At 47.0% G+C, this 15,607-nt stretch overlaps 2 protein-coding genes across 2 annotated transcripts; both read right to left on the bottom strand.

The window, feature by feature from the left end:
• Positions 1–1,038: 1,038 nt before the first annotated feature.
• On the bottom strand, positions 1,039–1,991 carry LOC116215069 (protein ACCELERATED CELL DEATH 6-like). The gene has a single exon (XM_031550640.1). It carries the CDS (start codon positions 1,955–1,957, stop codon positions 1,259–1,261), a length of 699 nt encoding a protein of 232 aa, XP_031406500.1. The 5' UTR covers positions 1,958–1,991; the 3' UTR covers positions 1,039–1,258.
• Positions 1,871–14,390, bottom strand: LOC116214590 (protein ACCELERATED CELL DEATH 6-like). The gene is made up of 4 exons (XM_031549972.1): positions 13,979–14,390; positions 13,039–13,285; positions 2,662–3,287; positions 1,871–2,543 (listed from the first exon to the last, which is right to left on the bottom strand). Exons 1-4 carry the CDS (start codon positions 14,388–14,390, stop codon positions 1,999–2,001), a joined length of 1,830 nt encoding a protein of 609 aa, XP_031405832.1. The 3' UTR covers positions 1,871–1,998.
• Positions 14,391–15,607: the final 1,217 nt, after the last annotated feature.

Raw genomic sequence — 15,607 nt, 5'->3', positions numbered from 1 at the left:
ACATACGTGCGTTCTTCGAATGTACGGAGATATTGCAAATATGTTATTTGGAGTGGCCCACGAAATGAAATCTTGCAAGAAGAAAATGTTCTTCGATTACTGACAAACAAGCGCAAGACAATTTGTTTAATTCAAGAAGATAATATACTGATGGGTTGCATTGACGGTTGAGAACAAACTGTCAATATTGTTTCTCTCCAATTTAATAATTTAATAATTTTGTTTTGATTTTTTTGGCATGATGCTAAAGGCAGGCAAGGGGAATCACAACTGAAAGTGTAAGGTTGCGTTTGAAAAATTAGTGTAATTTTATAATCATAATTTTGATTTTAACTCAACACGCTACACAACAAAAATACGCATTTCCCAAATCAAATTTATAATATCATCTCATTTGTCTTTTTTCACGATCAAAATCAAAATCAAAATCAAAGTCATGATTTTAAAATTACACTAACAAATCAAACGCAGGAACGAAGCATCAAAGTCAATCATTGGAGCAATGATATTAATCAATTGTATTGTAATATATTGGCATATATAAATTCCAGCAAGTACGGACAATCATTCTAATGACTCCGTTTGTTGGCTTTTTAAAGCAAAAATGACACAGACACAACGGAGGAATATATCCTAATGAAGAAACACAGACAAGCAGTTTGGAGCTTTGGGAATCCAACATCCATGGCATGACCAAAGCATACAACCAAGCCGGCTCAATTTATTAATGCTGCTAAATCGTCCCGCTCGTCGCATAGCACGAGAAAAAAAAATATGCGGACAGTGAAAAAGATAAGAGCCTGCGACTAAGCTGTATGGGATGGTTCAGCATATTAGTTACATCACAGCTACTTGTCCATATAATAGAAAACAGTTGGTGTGCTTTAGTGCAGAAGTCAAGATGCTCATGAAATACTCTGAATAGTTTTATTGTAGTTTGGTTGAAGAAGGCCTGTTAGAGATGGGGAGTGAAGATGGCATGTTTAGATGCGCGGATCGGGTGGAAAACTTGCTGATGCTATTCAGGACTTCCCGAAGCATCGGAGTTGGGTTTCAGTAACCTTTAATGGTGTTTGTGTTTAGCAAAGTTATCAATGAATTTGGGAGAGCGAATAGCTCGGTTTCTATTGGCGCTGTCAATAAAGTAAATTCCATTTAGCCTAATAAACTTATGGGGACAGAATAAGTTGTCGACACCGCCAAAAGGTGTGACTTGTGAAGCAAGGGAAAGAAAGAAACAATTACAAATATTTCCTCTCTACAATCTAGTGCGGATTCTACAGTTCAGCTTTCTGATGCAGAAAACCAGAAACTTACAGACCTCCGAGATGGAGAAAATTTGTGCCAGTCTGAAAAGGAACAAGAAGGTGCTGATATGAAAAACGATGCCGATGACCAGACTCATAGAGTGGGCATAAACTTGGTCGGGCAATGCCGCTAAAATGCCCGTTGAAAAGGCCATCGCAGTCAATTGAAGAGCAATGTAAGTAAGCACCATCGCACACGAGTAATAGTACACGTATGACCTCTTGCCAACCACAGCTCCCCACAGTATAACACAAGCTGCTGTTATCGAGCTGGTCATTGCAACTGTGTCGGATATTATGAACCGCTTTAAGTACTTGCTCGACTGCAGAAGGGCCACTCCTTGGTCCGGACCCAAGTTGTTGTTGTAGCCCCCGGGCATTGTGAAAGCCGCAGCAAAAGTAACGGCCGTGAGTAGGGTTGCCACCATTAGAAGGGTCTGGCCCCTCTGCTTGTAAGTCTGCTCTGTGGAACTATCATCTTCTTGGTTTGGCCTTGAGTCGGCTTTCTTGAGGTAAAACCATCGAGGAGTATCCGTACTGTGGGATTGTCTCCAAAAGGTTGGGGCCAAGATCTGCAAGAAGAAGAAACATGTTTGTTTTTCTTTCTTTCTTTTTTTTTTTTTTTGGGGATGAATAAGAAACATGTTCATATGAGCAAGACTGTTGATAAAAAAGAGGTTATTTGGAACAACTACCAACAAGAGGATGATTTTACCCTGTTTGGATGTTGGATTGGCTTAACGAAGTCGAGAGCAGTTAGTCCACTCATGTTCCGAGCTTTCCGATCGACTCTTCCATCCCATAACAAGTACCTCATAATCCAAGTGTTCCTTTCCACGGCAGCAAGATGCAAAGGCGTATTTCCGTTCTTATCAGGTTGATTTATGAGTCCTTCTAGCTCCTCCATTTCGAGCATGCGGCTAACAACTTTCGCTTTTCCCCCCAAGACAGCAAGGTGCAGAGCATTTTGTCCTTTGAGGTCTAGGAATTCTCCTGAATCAGGACAGTGCCGAAGAATCCCCGAGATGACCTTCGTGTGACCCAATAGAGCAGCAGCCTGGAGAGGTGAATGACCATTTCTGTCCGTTGCATATGCAGACGAGAAATCAAATTCTAGTAATTTCTCTACCATCTTGTGCTCTCCAGAGGAAGCTGCGTAATGGACTGCATTTCGGCCCTCGTGGTCCATGGCATTGATGAGCTCGGGTCTCACTCTCAAGAGGGATTGCACAATCCCTTCAAAGCAATGACTTATAAGACTTAGACACAGAGGTACGAAAATTTAACCTTTCAAAGGAGAGTGAGCATTGCTAAACACATCTAAAGAATGTGAAGCATGAAGAATACAACATACCAGGGTTCCTCTCAATCACTGCAGCATGGAGAGCCGTTTGGCCGTGGCACCCGCCACTGGGTGCCGACGGGAACATCAGAATTCGATTTACAATCTCTACCATTCCGCCTCTAGCCGCCAGATACAGAGGAGACTCTCCGTCATGATTAGCATAGTGCACCAGCTGAGGATTGACCTCTAGCAGCAACTCTGCCGCTTGAAGATGGCCATTCCCGATTGCCACATGAAGAGCCGTGTTATCCCTCTTATTTTTCCACATGACCATCTTGAGCCTGCAATTTCTTCCGCTTTCAATATCGAAAGCAGGCTCCTCAATCATCTGTTTGAGAAGAGAACTCACGACACCAAGCTGGCCTGCCCTTGCAGCCACATGAAGGGGAGTGTCCCCGTCTATGTTCGGTTTTGTCAGGAGGGACTTGCATCTTGTGCAGATCTCCTGTACAACCGACACGTGTCCAAATCGAGAGGCAATGTGGATGATCGAGTTTTCTTGGGGGGTAAGTCCCAGGATCAGGCTTGGCGTCTCATCAAGCAGCCTCTTCAAAGACCGAACATTGCCCCTCCTCGCACACCTGTAGAGCCTCGGATCCATTATTCTGAAATCCTGAGGGTATGAAAGGCTAAAGCTAAGCCATTGCAGGGGGGAACAATAAAGTAGCAAGAATATTGCAACACCCAAGTTGGACCTCCGTAGAGTCAAAGCGTTGATCCTTGAGGCCACTGTGCGCACCCGAATTTCATCTCGTCGGGGCACGCGTGCGCGCGCCTATGCAACGCGGCTTGGGAGTGTCCACCTTCCCGGGGACGCGCGACGGACGCACGTGAGAAGGAGTCGCCACTTGCCATTTTACGACCCGAAAGTCGAGGGCCGGCAAGTTACCCGGGTCTAGGGGTACGGGGTACACCTAATTGCTAAGGCATATGGTCTACGAAACCCAAGGTTCCGAATTCGGGGGTTCTGTTACATGCGAGCCTATATCTCGCGTGCCCTATCGGTACTCTAGCTTATCTAGGCTTACCATTTTAATTTAATTACCGCTTAATTAAGTTCCGCTCATCTTACGCGTTTTGACACCGTAAATTCGAAGGAACACTCCGACCGTCCACTCTCCGACCGGGATTCTTACATGAATGAATGTACAATATAAATCCTTACATTGTCCTCTCAAATAAATAAAGTACAAGTTACGACAACTGAATCCCGGTCGAATCGCGTTCGGTTATTATTCCACTCGTACTCACCGTGTGGTTTGAAAAGACCGAAATTGAAATTAAGATGCGCGCTCAGTGTTAGGGGAATTGAACCCCGTGATCTACGATTGGGGGCGTTGGACCCCCTATGAATCGTGCCCTAAAAGATCGGGCTCGATCCGCATAACAAACAAGTGCAAGAATGTTAACAAGCGGACATAAATAAACAAGCAATGGGATCTTGTTATTGCCGAATTTACATGAATTAACCAATTATTAACCGGGGTATCTTGGCATACAAATCCTACCCTAAAGCAAACAAAGTAGGTACAAGGTGTGAATCGATCAAGGATCGCCTCGGGAAGGTATTTCGCATTTGGCATTATTTTATGAGGACCTGACGTACGTGACGTCTGTTGTCAAGCCTAGTGTTTGTGGGTTATTTTTAGGGTTGTTCTATGTTGTGACACTACGGTTGTTACAGGTTATTACCGAACATTGATTCCGCCTGTACATCCTAAAACCTAGTGTCTATCCCACTATTGCCCATTTTGTCTTAGCCAAGTATACAATTAATCCGGTATTTGTATTTTGAGCCAATCCACCCGAACTAACTACCCGAGACTATGCTAGAATAACAAAAACTCATCGGTCGGATAGGGCGGGCTATGCAGATGAACCTGCGCCTAGATAGGTAGCCCATCCCTACCCTAATACCGTAGTGTTTCTATTATTCTAACCCTAGGGGTGTCGCTAAGTTGCAAATAGACGATTTTGCCCTTGAGGTGAAAATATTTTCAGAAAAGAGAGATCATGCGGCGCGGGCCGCCTCGGCCTGTGACCGGCGCTAACCGATCCCCTGGACCCTCCAAGGTTGTCAAGAACCCCAGAAAATCAAAAGATCGGTTAATCTATCCGGAAGTGATCTAAGAAGAACTTCCACATCCCGACCTGAGTTTCCTGAAATCAGGTGAGGCCTCGAGTCAAGACGCGCAAGTCCTTCCTGGACATCCATGTCACATCGAACTACGTGTCTCGAGTTTTATAAAATTTGCAAGTTTTGAGAAGGGCACCAACGCACGTTTGCAATCTATCGACGCGTGTTACCGGTTTATTACCAATTCGTACAAAATTATTAGGGCCAAGTGAATTAATTAATCGTGTGAACGTTCAATTACCCCGTTAGTGGAATTATTGATTAAATTAATTAATGTTTTGCCAAATGCTCTAAATATTCGAGTTTCGGACCGTCGAGCCGATCATTGATGGACCGTCCGATGCGAATCCTAATTCCCGATCGCCTTAGGATTTAAAAATTAATTTTAGGTCGAGTTTGCATGATTAACCCAATTCATGTGAGGTTTCGATTTAAACGATAAAGCATTTTAAGCACCGATCAAGAGCATATCACCACATCAAGCACGGCGAACGTACAAATTTACATAACCGGTGCCGCCATGATCATGATAAACACATACAAACATACACGCAAACACGATATCAACGTAATCAATAAAACGGCACCGATTCATGGAAAGCGAAAAATCATGCAAAGCACACACGTTGTCATGCCGTATACATATAATTACAAGAATGAAATATTTAAACATAGCACACACGCTGTCGGTCGGTGATCCAAGTAGGAAAGGGCTGGATGTCTTTGGAAAATGTTCAGGACTGATTTGAAAATTCCGAAAAGTTAAAGGACTGGTCTGCAAATTCCGAAAAACTCAGGGACTGATGTGAAAATTCGAAAAGCTCAGGGACTAATGTGAAAATTCCGAAAAATTCAGGGACTGATTTGAAAATTGCAGAAAGTTTAGGGACTGATTTAAAAATTCCGAAAGGTTCAGGACTGATCTGGAGATTCCGAAAAGTTCAGGGACTGATTTAAAATTTTCGAAAAGTTCAGGGACTGATTTGAAGATATTAAAATGACCGGGACTTGAACCGAAATAATTCAAAATTCAGGGCTGATCTGAAAAAGGCAAAAATGACCCCGGGACTAAATTGAAACAACTTGAAAAGTTCCTTGGAGTGCTTGAAAAATTCGAAAAAATTCCAGGACTGAATGGGAAATGGTACAAATGACTGGGACTTGGCTGAAAGGAATTTTAAAATTTGGGACAGATCCAGAAAAATAAAAATGCGTCCTCTGGACTGAAATGAGACAAAATGAAAAGTTCGTAAAATCGAGTTCGCAACAAATCCGATCACCCACACGACCCAATAACGCTCATTTCACATCATATTCGTCCAAGCAAGCATTAATATTCAGAATCGGAGCCCTAAACATGCCACTAAGTCGGAGATTTACCTAGTTCGGGAAGTTGAGGGGTGATTCTGTAAATAAAAAAAATAAAAAAAAATTAAGAATTCGCCGGGGAGTTGGGCTGCTGAGGGAGAATTGGGCCGGACTGGGCCCTTGAGATTTGGACTGGGCCGATTGGGTTGTTGGGTGCTGGACTGGGCCGTCGGTGGGTCGGGCCGTGCCGAACGGGATTGTTGCTGGGCCGGGCTGGACGGCTACCGCTGGGTCGGACCGAATGGCTGGGCTGCTGGGCGGTTGGGCGGCTACCTGTGCTGGCCCGGAGAGGAGGAGCCGACGGTTAGCAAAAATAATGAAACGAAGGAGAAGAAGGGAGGCGGTTCGGGGCGGCTCGGGTGGCAGCTCGGGTGAGCTGAGGGCCGAACGGGGAGCTGAGGGAGCCGAGGTAAGGGAAAGCCGGAGAATGTGCGGAGGGAGGCGTGAGAACCGGGATCCGAATTGCGGGGGTTCGAGATCGGGAGCTGCGAGCGTTCGGACCGAACGGGCTCCGGGTTTCCGCGAAAAATCGAGCTGCGGGCCGTGAGCTATGGGAGACCGCGTGTGAGTTGAGGGATTTTTTTCGTAAACTCCCGGCCGAACTGTGAGCTGCCGAGAGAGAGAGAGCGAGAGCCAGAGAGTCCCTCCGAAAAATCGAGCTCCTCTTTTAAAGCTCGAGCTGAGAGTGAAAAAAATAATGCCCCCTCCCGAGAGCCGATCCCCGTTCGAGCTGAGGGTCCTTCCCTTTTTTCCCGAGAGAGAGAGAGAGAGAGAGAGAGATGGCGTTGCGTGTCGAAAATCGTTGGCGTGTTCAGAGGGCTTGGCATGTGCAGAGGAGTCGGCAGGCTCGGGTTCAATCGGCACAGAGGTCACGAGTCGGGAGACGTCCCTGCAAGGAAGAAGAAGAAGAAGAAAGGAAAAGAAAAAGAAATGAAGAAAAGAGGAAGAAGAAGAACAGGAAAAGAAAATGACGAAGGAGGAGTAGCGGTCAGAAGTCACTGACTTCTGACCGTGACCCTATTTTTTTTTTTTTTTTTTGAAATTGACGCGCGTACAAATTGAAAATTCCGTCTTCTCGATCGGACGTCGGAAATATAATTCGAGACCGCCATCACGTTCAGAAAAATTCAATGATCGATATTATGCGATGAAATTATTTTCAATCTCGAATTTTGTCCCGAATTTTGAAAATTGACGCCGATGTACGCGAAATTCGAAAACGTCCCAAATGGTATTATTATTCTGAAAAATCACAAATTTGGTGCTAGATTAGGAAAATGTGCTATCTCCGAAAAGTCGTGGCTACTAGGGTAATTAATCGGAAATACTTCCCTCACGGGTGGCAGAAACGACGATTCTGCCCTTCTGAAGCCGGTTGACCAAAATTAGGTGCTGACAGCCACTATCAAAAGTCAACGCGCAAAGACTGAAAATAGCAGTGATGTAGCTATCCAGTTTAATTTTGGATGTCGTATGAGGACTGGGAACATTAAACAGGGGACTCTGTTCTGTGGAGTCGGAGTTGGACATGTCCTGTGAGATGACCCATGAGGATGCCTCTAAAAACCGTTGTCCCAAGACAAAGACAGTAGTTATGAATGGGGACCAGCAGAATGTGTACGCGTGACTCGCCATCTTGATCTTTTTAATGCGTTAAGTCTACCAGAGAATATAATTTTTTTCTTTTTCTTTTTCGAGTTTTGAACATTCAACTTGGTTAGACTAAGACCAAGTTTCCGTAAGGCGTAATAATGTTTGGGAATTAGTTAGTTCTTGGAACTTCTTTCTTGACGCAGCGAAATTAAAAAACATTTATAATATGTTGATTCTCATACGAATGCCGAAAAATAATATTCTATAACATGTTGATTCTACGAATACTAGTGAATGGACATCAAATTCATTAATTCAATCAATACCGCATTTGAAAAAATAGAGAAAATATTCTCTCGAAATTTTATTCAACCAAAAACTACTGTCTTCAGTCCTACGACTTACAACGCTTAAATAGGCTTAAACAAAATTATAACGAATGAAACGAAATTATAACGAAAGAAATAAACTATTCCGTAAAATAAACCATTCCATAAAATAAACTATTCTCTAAAAATTACAAAAACGCCCAAATAACATAAAATTGTAAAAATGCCCACATAACATAAAAATTGCCCGTTTTCTGTAGCATCATAACTAGATTGAGATATTTGAGGGAGAAACCTTCTTCTCTCCATAGGAAACTCTGAGCAACGTTATGAATGGATTAGTGTAAGTAACTAGGCTATAGTCCTAATGAAAACTAATGAAGAAACACAGACAACCAGTTTGGAGCTTTGGGAATCCAACATCCATGGCATGACCAAAGCATACAACCAAGCCGGCTCAATTTATTAATGCTGCTAAATCGTCCCGCTCGTTGCATAGCACAAGAAAAAAAAATATGCGGACAGTGAAAAAGATAAGAGCCTGCGACTAAGCTGTATGGGATGGTTCAGCATATTAGTTACATCACAGCTACTTGTCCATATAATAGAAAACAGTTGGTGTGCTTTAGTGCAGAAGTCAAGATGCTCATGAAATACTCTGAATAGTTTTATTGTAGTTTGGTTGAAGAAGGCCTGTTAGAGATGGGGAGTGAAGATGGCATGTTTAGATGCGCGGATCGGGTGGAAAACTTGCTGATGCTATTCAGGACTTCCCGAAGCATCGGAGTTGGGTTTCAGTAACCTTTAATGGTGTTTGTGTTTAGCAAAGTTATCAATGAATTTGGGAGAGCGAATAGCTCGGTTTCTATTGGCGCTGTCAATAAAGTAAATTCCATTTAGCCTAATAAACTTATGGGGACAGAATAAGTTGTCGACACCGCCAAAAGGTGTGACTTGTGAAGCAAGGGAAAGAAAGAACCCGTTCGGTCTTGACGACTATCTGGCCATTCTCCTAGATGCAACGGACCTGTTTGCGGGAGGAAAAAGACAAAGGAGTCATGGCAAGCAAATGCAGGGCTAAAGTTCGTAAAGCAATAAATGGGAACACGAAGTCCTAAAAGCGATAAAGGTTGACACGAAGTCCGGAAAGAAATAAAAGTGAACAAAGAATTTTAAAAAGCAGTAAAGGTGGACACGAAGTCTTGGACGCGGAGTCCGAAAAGCAGTAAAGATGGACACGGAGTCCTGGACGCGGAGTCCGAAAAGCGGTAAAGATGGACACGGAGTCCCGAAAAACAATAAAGATGGACACGGAGTCCTGGACGCGGAGTCCGAAAGCAGTAAAGATGGACACGGAGTCCTGGACGCGGAGTCCGAAAAGCAGTAAAGATGGACGCGGAGTCCGAAAAGCAGTAAAGATGGACACGGAGTCCTGGACGCGGAGTCCGAAAAGCAGTAAAGATGGACACGGAGTCCTGGACGCGGAGTCAGAAAAGCAGTAAAGATGGACGCGGAGTCCGAAAAGCAGTAAAAATGGACACGGAGTCCTGGACGCGGAGTCCGAAAAGCAGTAAAGATGGACACGGAGTCCTGGACGCGGAGTCCGAAAAGCAGTAAAGATGGACGCGGAGTCCGAAAAGCAGTAAAAATGGACACGGAGTCCTGGACGCGGAGTCCGAAAAGCAGTAAAGATGGACACGGAGTCCTGGACACGGAGTTCGAAAAGCAGTAAAGATGGACACGAAGTCCTGGACGCGGAGTCCGAAAAGCAGTAAAGATGGACACGGAGTCCGAAAAGCAGTAAAAATGGACACGAAGTCCTGGACGCGGAGTCCGAAAAGCAGTAAAGATGGACACGGAGCCCTGGACGCGGAGTCCGAAAAGCAGTAAAGATGGACACGGAGTCCTGGACGCGGAGTCCGGAAGGCAATAAAGATGGACACGGAGTCCTGGACGCGGAGTCCGAAAAGCAGTAAAGATGGACACGGAGTCCTGGACGCGGAGTCCGAAAAGCAGTAAAGATGGACACGGAGTCCTGGACGTGGAGTCCGAAAAGCAGTAAAGATGGACGCGGAGTCCGAAAAGCAGTAAAAATGGACACGGAGTCCTGGACGCGGAGTCCGAAAAGCAGTAAAGATGGACACGGAGTCCGAAAAGCAGTAAAGATGGAGACGGAGTCCGAAAAGCAGTAAAAATGGACACGAAGTCCTGGACGCGGAGTCCGAAAAGCAGTAAAGATGGACACGGAGTCCTGGACGCGGAGTCCGAAAAGCAGTAAAGATGGAAACGGAGTCCGAAAAGCAGTAAAAATGGACACGAAATCCTGGACGCGGAGTCCTAAAAGCAGTAAAGATGGACACGGAGTCCTGGACGCGGAGTCTGAAAAGCAGTAAAGATGGATACGGAGTTCTGGACGCGGAGTCCGAAAAGCAGTAAAGATGGACACGGAGTCCTGGACGCGGAGTCCGGAAGGCAATAAAGATGGACACGGAGTCCTGGACGCGGAGTCCGAAAAGCAGTAAAGATGGACACGGAGTCCTGGACGCGGAGTCCGAAAAGCGGTAAAGATGGAATGTAGAAGCAATGACTAATGTTGGGGGACGACGCAGGGCGCCGGAGGGCGAAGGCCATGATCCGTTGGATTCGAGCTCATATTGTGCTTATGACGGTGCCGTGGCAAGCGTTGTTCGTCGCTTGTCGCAGGATTGGGCGTTGTGTGTCTCCTTGAGGGTCATCCGCTCGGACTGGGATTTCGTCTTGTCGCATAAGGCAGACATGAGTCCGTCAGGAAGAGACACCTTTCAGGATCCGAATGCTCACACCTGCACACAAGGAATTGCGGCTAACGGTCGTTGTCAGTCACGCAATACCGCTGGAATTACGATGTGCAAAGGAAATCTATGTAGCGATGCTTCAGGGATTTGGACACAGTGGCCATTTGAGGGGCGGCTGTGTCCCCGAATGTGACATGTACTTGACTAAAAGAAAGGCTTTTTTTTTTTTTTTTTTTACAAGGAGGGGCATGGCCCGCAGAGTTTTGAGTAAAGGTAAAGGGAGGGATCTTTAGGATCCTCCAAATTAAGGATACGACGATTCGACCCCATTTCGAGGCATGTCTCGAGCCTGGAGAGTCGAAGAGAGTTTGCTTGCGTCGAGGACTGCCGAACCACTACTAGCTGTAGCTTCACGCGAAGTGCCGCTGTTCTTTCGTGGTCAAGCCGACAATTGCCCCTAATTTTTGCCTAGGCCGTAAGATGAGTAACGACCTAGCGGGGTATTTTATTTGACTTTTCTCACATGAGTGCTCACCTTTTGCTACGATCGCCCCTGTCCGGGTCTGATCGCACCTCTCGGTTCCTCTAATTTTTGCCTAGACCACCCTTTGCGGGTTTTCGGCCTAGCGAGAAATTGATTTGCGCTCTCCTTTTGCCACGACTCCCCTTTGCGGGATTTTAAGTCGTGCCCCTCGTTCCCTAACTTTTGCCTAGGCCGCCTCAAGGAGGTTTTCGACCTAGCGGGAAAATTATTATTTTTCTCTCTGAAGTATCCTTAGATGAGAAGAATTGAATGGATAGGACACGTGCGTGATAAATAGAAAATGTGGTGAGGTGAAATGGCACAGAGCCCAAAGGGAGACAGAGGAAGATAAGGGCCTGGACGGTAGCCTGAAACCTCCGAGAACACAAAGAAACCGCCGGATGACAAAGAGGCCATTAAGGGTAGTACTTCTTAAGGGCATCGGCATTGACCGTGAGTGCGTTTTCGGTCCCGTCCATATCGCTTAGGATAATTGCCCCTCCGGAGAAGACTTCCCTGACGACGAAAGGTCCATCATACTTGTATGCAAACTTGCCCCGAGAGTCAGGTGTGATGTGCAAGACCTTTCGTAGGACGAGATCACCGGGGCGGAATTCGCGGTGGCGAACCCTTGCATTGAACGCTCGAGCCATTCTTTGTTGGTAGCATTGACCGTGGCAGAGCGCTGTTAGCCGTTTCTCGTCAATGAGATTGAGCTGTTCGTAGCGCTGCTTCGCCCATTCTGCTTCTTCGAGCTTGGACTCGGCGAGGACCCTCATGGAGGGAATCTCCACTTCGATTGGGAGGATTGCTTCCATGCCGTAGACTAAGGAGTACGGAGTTGCCCCGGTTGAAGTGCGGATGGACGTTCGATATGCCAAGAGCGCAAAAGGGAGCATCTCGTGCCAATCCTTATAGGTCACCGTCATTTTCTCGATGATCCTCTTGATGTTTTTGTTCGCAGCCTCCACCGCACCGTTCATTTGGGGACGGTATGGTGTGGAATTGCGGTGGTGTATTTTGAATCGCTCACAAAGCTCATCGATGATCCTGTTGTTCAGGTTCTTAGCATTGTCGGTGATGATTGTTTCGGGGACTCCATATCGGGCGATGATGTCGCGCTTAAGGAAACGTGCCACGGCATTTGCGGTGACCGAAGCGAGCGTTATGGCCTCGATCCACTTGGTGAAATAGTCAATTGCCACCAAAATGAACATGTGTCCATTGGATGCTTTGGGATTGATAAGGCCGATCACGTTGATGCCCCACATTGAAAAGGGCCACGGGGCCGCCATCGGGCGTAGCTCATTGGGGGGTGCTTTGATCTGATCGGCATAGACCTGGCACAAGTGGCAGTGTCTGACGTGTTTGGCGCAGTCGGCCTCCATGGTGGACCAAAAGTAACCTAGGCGCATGAGTTTCTTGGTGAGCATGAGACCGCTCATATGGGGTCCACAACTCCCTTCATGTATCTCTCCCATGAGGCGTTGTGCCTCGTTTTCGTCAACACACCGGAGTAGCGTAGCGTCGAAGGAACGGCGGTAGAGAGTCTCTCCGCTCAGGAAGTAATGCGCTGTGAGTCGCCTAAGTGTTTTCCGGTCCCGACGGTTGGCAAATGTCGGGTATTGGCCAGTTTGCAGAAAATGTTTGATGTCTTCGTACCATGGCTGTTCATCGGTCGCCTCGATTGTGTCGCAGTAAGTCGGGCCTTTGGCAATCTCGATCTCAAGTGGCTCGATGAGGTTTTCTTTTGTGATGCTCACCATTGATGCCAGTGTCGCAAGTGCATCTGTAAACTGATTCTTGATACGTGGCGTGTAGGTGAACGAGATTTTCTCGAAGTTCTCCGCTAACTCCTCGAGATACTCGTGGTATGGTACTAACTTTGCGTCTTTCGTCTTCCATTGCCCTAACGTTTGGAAGATTGTGAGCATTGAATCTCCGAACACTTCTAGCTCCTTCACCTTGAAATCAATCGCTGCTTGCAAGCCAAGGATGCATGCCTCGTATTCGGCCACATTATTGGTGCAGAGAAAATTAACTTTTGCTGCAATCGGGTAATAACGTCCGTCCTGGGATATCAGCACTGCGCCGATACCAGAACCAGTGGAATTCACCGCGCCGTCGAAATACATCTTCCACGCGGTCCCATCCTCCTCCTCATCTACTCGGAGGATCCCTTCGTCTGGAAAGTCGGAGTTGATCGGCGTGTCATCCTCGATGGGAAATTCCGCCAAATGGTCTGCAATTGCTTGCCCCTTGACTGATGTGCGGGGCACATACTCGATGTCGTACTCCGTCAGTTGACAGCGCCACTTTGCAATGTTCCTCATGGAGGATGGGCTACCAAGTAGATATTTCAGGGGATCCGCTTTCGACAGCAAGCGGATAGTGTGATAGAGGGTGTACTGTCGAAGTCTCTGCATGACCCACACCAGTGCGCAACACATCTTCTCAATCTCCGGGTAATTGGATTCCCCTTCAGTAAACTTCTTGCTCAGATAGTAGATGGCATGTTCTGCGCGTGTAGACTCATCTTCTTGTCCCAGCATGCACCCCAATGATTGCCGGCGCACCGTCAGGTAAAGAATGAGAGGTCGACCTGGCGTGGGCGGGACCAACACCGGCGACTGAACTAAGTATGTCTTAATATCGTCAAAGGCCTTCTGACAATCGTCGTCCCATTCAATTGCTGCATTTTTACGAAGCAGCCGGAAGAGGGGTTGACACTTATCTGATAAGTTCGCGATGAAACGCGCGATGTAGTTCAGTCGTCCTAAGAAGCTTCGTACCTCGCGCACTGTTGATGGCGGAGGTAACTCCCTAATCGCTTTCACCTTGTCAGGATCGACCTCGATGCCTCGTTCGCTGACCACAAATCCTAGCAGTTTTCCGGATTTCGCGCCGAATGTGCACTTGGCCGGGTTGAGCCTAAGCTTGTACTTCTTGAGACGTTCGAAGAGACGCCTCAGATTGACGAGGTGATCCTCTCCCTCCTTGGACTTTGCGATCATGTCGTCGACGTAGACCTCGATCTCCTTATGCATCATGTCGTGGAAGAGCGTAACCATTGCCCGTTGGTAGGTTGCCCCGGCATTTTTGAGCCCGAAGGGCATGACCTTGTAGCAAAACGTGCCCCACATCGTGATGAAAGTCGTTTTGATCTTGTCGTCTTCAGCCATCCGGATTTGGTTATACCCCGAAAAGCCATCCATGAAGGAGAACTGATTGTGGCGCGCGGTGTTGTCGACCAAGACGTCGATGTGAGGCAGAGGGAAGTTGTCTTTAGGACTAGCCTTGTTGAGGTCCCGATAGTCGACGCAAACCCTGACCCTTCCGTCCTTTTTCTCTACGGGCACGATGTTTGCCACCCATTCAGAGTAATTGCAGACTTCTAGGAATCCCGCATTTATCTGCTTGACGACCTCCTCCTTGATGCGGAGGAGAAGGCCGGCTCGCTGCCGCCGTAGGTGTTGCCGTTTGGGCGGGAAGTTCTCTGTATCGAGTGGGAGAGAGTGCTTGACTATCGACGGATCTAAGCCCGGCATGTCGGCGTAGGACCAGGCAAAGACCTCTTGGTACTCCTTCAAGAAATCGATCATCCGAGCTCGTTGTGTTGGATCGAGGCCCGTCCCGATCTTTAGCGTGCGAGGTTCCTCTTCAGTGCCTATGTTGATTTCTTCTGTTGGCTCAACTGAGGTGAGTTGACGGTTCTCGAGGCGGTGCAAACTCTCCTCTATCTCAGGCACTCGACCGTCCTCGTCGAGCCCTTCCCCGAAGTATATGGGTTGGGGCTCTTCGAGGAGTTCTTCGGATGGGTTCGAATCGACGCGTCGAAGATTTGGATTCGAGTGGAGCCTGGAAATTTAAACGAGTCGTCTTAGAAATATTTAAAGTGCTGCGAATGAGTAAGAGAGAAGGAAACGAAGGAGACACGAGAATTCAAAAATGCATGTAGGGATTTCATTGAAGGTGGGAACATTGATGCCATAACAAAAACCCTCTTCCGTCGTGTGGCTTATGACTTTGCCGACACGCGGGAAACATCGTCTACAAAGATAGCCTTACACATCGGCGATTACAGCCGAGTAGCGCGGGACTGAGGTCCAGTTGTTGAGCTCCTCATTCTCCTGCGCGAGGCGGATGTAGACCCCTAAAGGAGTCTCCTCGGTGACGGCGTATATGCCTGGCAGATCGACAAGCGCGTCGTTTAAATCCGAGGAGGGGCCGT

Source organism: Punica granatum, chromosome 7 (genome assembly GCF_007655135.1).
Source record: "Punica granatum isolate Tunisia-2019 chromosome 7, ASM765513v2, whole genome shotgun sequence".
NCBI classification, from domain to species: domain Eukaryota; kingdom Viridiplantae; phylum Streptophyta; class Magnoliopsida; order Myrtales; family Lythraceae; genus Punica; species Punica granatum.
This window is presented reverse-complemented; position numbering and strand designations above follow the sequence as displayed.